We start from the raw sequence: 3,699 nt of genomic DNA on the forward strand, positions 1-3,699 counted from the left end.
CCACTCGCTCCTGAAACGCTTTCCCAGAGCCAATGGCTTCCTGGAGGAGATCCGGCAGGGCACCATCGAGCGGGAGTGCATCGAGGAGGTCTGCAGCTATGAGGAGGTCAAGGAGGTGTTTGAGAACAAGGAGAAGACGGTGCGTGTGTCCTGCATGTGTGTCCCAGGGCATGTGCGAGGGCTCACACTCAGCAGGCTGGAGACAGAGGGAGAGCACAAGGGGAACACCCTCTCCTGTTCCTTTTGTCCTCTCCTGGCTGCAGGCAGCACGTTGTGGCCTGACTTCCCAGCATGGCTTTCCCTTCCCAGTCATTGCTTTTGCCAGGACTCCCTGCCCACAGCTGCAGGTTGAGCTGGTGCTCCCATGGCACGTGTGGCAAATCTGTGCTATTGTCCATGATGCTCTAGGCTGGGCTTGGTGTAGAATAAATTTTTCCCTGCTTGCTGTGGGATATTGAGGGATGTTCCCAGGACCTTCTGTGTTGGTCCCACAGCATCTCAGGTTGAAAGGCTGGGGGACATCCAAAACACTGCTCCTTTTGTGGGCATGGGGAGGGCAGTGGTTATTGCTGGTGGTGGCTGGGGTCCTTCTCCCACCTGCAGCATGTGATGGTTGTTTGATGGTTGTTTGATGGTTGTTTGATGGTTGTTTCTCTGTTCCCATCACAGATGGAGTTCTGGAAGGGCTACACCAGCTCTGTGTACTCTGTCAAGGACCCCGGGCACAGCACGGAGCGCTCTGACGCTATGTACGTGGTGGTGCCCCTCTTGGGAGTGGCTCTCCTCATAGTCATCGCCCTCTTCATCATCTGGAGGTGCCAGCTGCAGAAGGCCACCCGGCACCGCCCCTCCTACGCCCAGAACCGTTACCTGGCCAGCCGGACGGCCCGCAGCCTGCCCAGGGTCATGGTGTACCGGGAGCGCTCGCAGAGCCAGGGCGAGACCCAGTACCAGCGGGAAGCCAGCAGCCGCGGGGCCGGGGATGCCCGGGCCGGGGGCACCCCGCAGGCAGACGGCACCCTGTGCCCGCCCGAGCATTCCGGGTCCGTCCTCTCCCGACTGTCCAGCGCTACAATGAGCCTCCGCCCAAGTACGAGGAGATCGTGGCCACGGCCCCCGCCGCGGGCAAATAGCGGGTGTGCCTCCCTGCTGCCTCTTCACACTGTCACACTCACCCAGCCACCCTCCCTTCGCCGTGCCTGGGACCCCCTTCAGGTGTTCGTCAGGCCCCCATCTCACCTGTACAACCTGGTGCCATCACACAATAGCCTTACCCTCCTAACCAAAAATGGCTGTCCCCAGGTGGGGTGAGGCAGGGCTGGCTGTGGGATGGCTCTGGAGCCATCTCCTGCCCCCTCACTCCCCACTCACGTAAGTGCTGTACCAGCCAGAGCACAGCAGCAGCTTGTTCCTGGCTCAATGTGGGGGTCTCCCCATGGTGCATTTGATTTCCTCACTTCCCCCTCAAACAGACATAACATTTCCCATGATTAGAGCAGCCTTGCTGGCTCCCTGGGCTGCTGCTCAGCCTCACCCCGTGTTTTGGGCCCTGTTCTACTGCTCAGGGCTCTGATTAGGTGATGGAGATGCAGGATTGGTGTGGCAAATTTTTGTCCATCCCTGCAGTTGGTGGGGCCAGCTCTGTGGGGAGATGGTGATTCCCCCGTGTGGATTTATTGCCGAGTGGGAGTGGGGAGCCCGGGCCACACTGTGGTGCCTGTGGGGATATTTGCTGTGTGGAGATCAGGGAGGAGCAGCTAGAAGGTGCTCTCTGATCTCCTAGATCTCTTTGGAAAGGGAAAAAGGGCTCGTGGTGGTCTTGTACTTGAGGTAAGCGACTTTGGAGTAGCAGGGCCTTTTCCTGATGCTCTCTGCTCCCCCTCTGTGGGTGTTGAGCAGCTGGAGGTGTGGCTGCTGCAGAGCTGGCCAAGGGGGTCCTCTCTGGCCCGAGCCAACTGTGGTCTCACGGCTTTAAGTGATGGGGATTCAGCTCTCTCCTGGCGCGTGGCCTATCTGGTGTCTGCCCCAGAGGTGAGAGCCTGCAGACAGGCCAAACCTCCCCTCTCCCTACCCCAAACCTCTCTGCCCTGCCTGGCCCCTCTCTTTGGGGCTCTTTGTCCTCCAGAGCAGGTACAGTGGAATGAGGGACCCCACTCTCCTCCTGACCTCTCGGGTGGGCTGAGTGTCCAGGGCTGTGGCCTGGAAGTCCTGCTGACAGGGGAGGGAGCCACAAGACCATGCCTTGACAGTCAGGAGCAGGGCCAAGCCCTGCTCGGGTGGTTGTGTTGCCAGGGCAGGGCAGAGCAGGGTACTTTGCTGTGGGATCAGTGTCCCATTTCCCTGGGCAGCTGCCTGTAGGGTCCAGGCAACGGGGGGGTCCTTCCCCAGTCACGTCTGATGGATTAATCCAAGGGTTGTGCTCCAACCCCGCAGAAGCAGCCCAGAAGCTCCCAGCACTGCCACCACCCGCTGTTCACCCAGCAGCAGCCTCTCCACCAGCACCAAAAGGCTATTGTCCATCCATCAGTGGCCTGCATCCCGCCCAGCCCCAGCGATGCCCTCCAGCTGGTGCCCTCAGCCCAGAGCTGGGGCTTGCCCAGCCTGGCTGCTCCTGGGGCAGGACATGCTGGCACCTCGTCTGTCCCCTCCCCAGCCTTAGCAGGGTGGGGTTATGGGGAGAGCTGACAGCTCAGGGCCAGAGCTAGAGAACACCAGAGGGAGACACAAGGGTGCTCTGCATCCTCTGTCTTTGATGCTCCGTCATTATCCCTGCAGTTTGTATTCTGTAAAACTTGGTATATTTCTGTGCAAAAAAAAAAAAAAGGTATTTATTAAAAAACCCTCACTGTCTGAGTGGCACAGGGTGGCTTTTTCCCATAAAGGGTGTTGTGGGGAACAGTGACACCAATAACCCCTGCCACAGCTGCTGCATGGTCCCCAGTGAGGACGGGAGTGTCCAGGAGTGAACCCCACACATCCAGCTGGAGCCCTGAACATCACCTGGCCGTGTGGTGCACCTTCTGAGAAGCCTTAAGGGTGTCCTGCGAGCCCCGAGCTGCCGGCAGGAGAGATGCAGAAAGGTTTTCTGAGGGTCTTTGAGGGGATTGAGGTGCGCAGGTTGTCCTGCCGTCCTCTGTGCGCTCCTAAACCCCTTAGATAATCCCCTTTAAATAGCAAGACTAGGGCAGCGGGGGATTTATTTTAAGTCCTTTCAAACCCAGATTTTACGGTCAGGTCTTGGACCCTGTGTCCATTCAGAAGTGTTTAAAAGTGCCGTTAATCCCGAAGGGATCATTTATCGCTGCGGAGGGCAGAGATTAGCTCCGGCACAGGGCGGCCCGGGGCTCTGCTGGGCCGGGGCCTGCGGGGAGCGGGGCTGGGGGCACGGGGAAGGTCCTGGGGTTGCTTCTGCCCCTGGCGGCAGCAAACCTTGTGTTCTGAGCAGGGCTGGGCACAGGGGGGCTCCCGGGGGAGCTGGCACCAGGATGAGTCGCAACGTGTTAATTAATCACCGGCTGCGGCTTTAAGCGAGGAGGGAGCGGCTGGGCACCGGGGGCAGGGCTGGACAACGGGGGCAGGGCTCATTACCGGGGGGGCCGGGCTCATTACCGGGGGGGGCGGGTTGTCCTCACCGGCACCGCCCCGGCCCGTCCTGGCTGTTTACAGGTCCGACAGGTCCCGTCGGTCTGCGGCACCCCG

The 3,699-nt window shown here is 60.0% G+C and overlaps 1 protein-coding gene across 1 annotated transcript in view; it reads left to right on the forward strand.

The window, feature by feature from the left end:
• Positions 1 to 2,859, forward strand: part of LOC102036465 (transmembrane gamma-carboxyglutamic acid protein 3) — a 4,217-nt gene extending 1,358 nt beyond the window's left edge. The window contains 3 exon segments of the mRNA XM_031056121.1: positions 1 to 139; positions 670 to 1,066; positions 1,069 to 2,859. The exon segment at positions 1 to 139 is cut by the window's left edge and continues 8 nt beyond it. Of these exon segments, the coding sequence (XP_030911981.1) occupies positions 1 to 139; positions 670 to 1,066; positions 1,069 to 1,133 (601 nt within the window). The 3' untranslated portion in view covers positions 1,134 to 2,859.
• Positions 2,860 to 3,699: the final 840 nt, after the last annotated feature.

Source organism: Geospiza fortis, unplaced genomic scaffold (assembly GCF_000277835.1).
Source record: "Geospiza fortis unplaced genomic scaffold, GeoFor_1.0 scaffold157, whole genome shotgun sequence".
In the NCBI taxonomy this organism is placed as follows: domain Eukaryota; kingdom Metazoa; phylum Chordata; class Aves; order Passeriformes; family Thraupidae; genus Geospiza; species Geospiza fortis.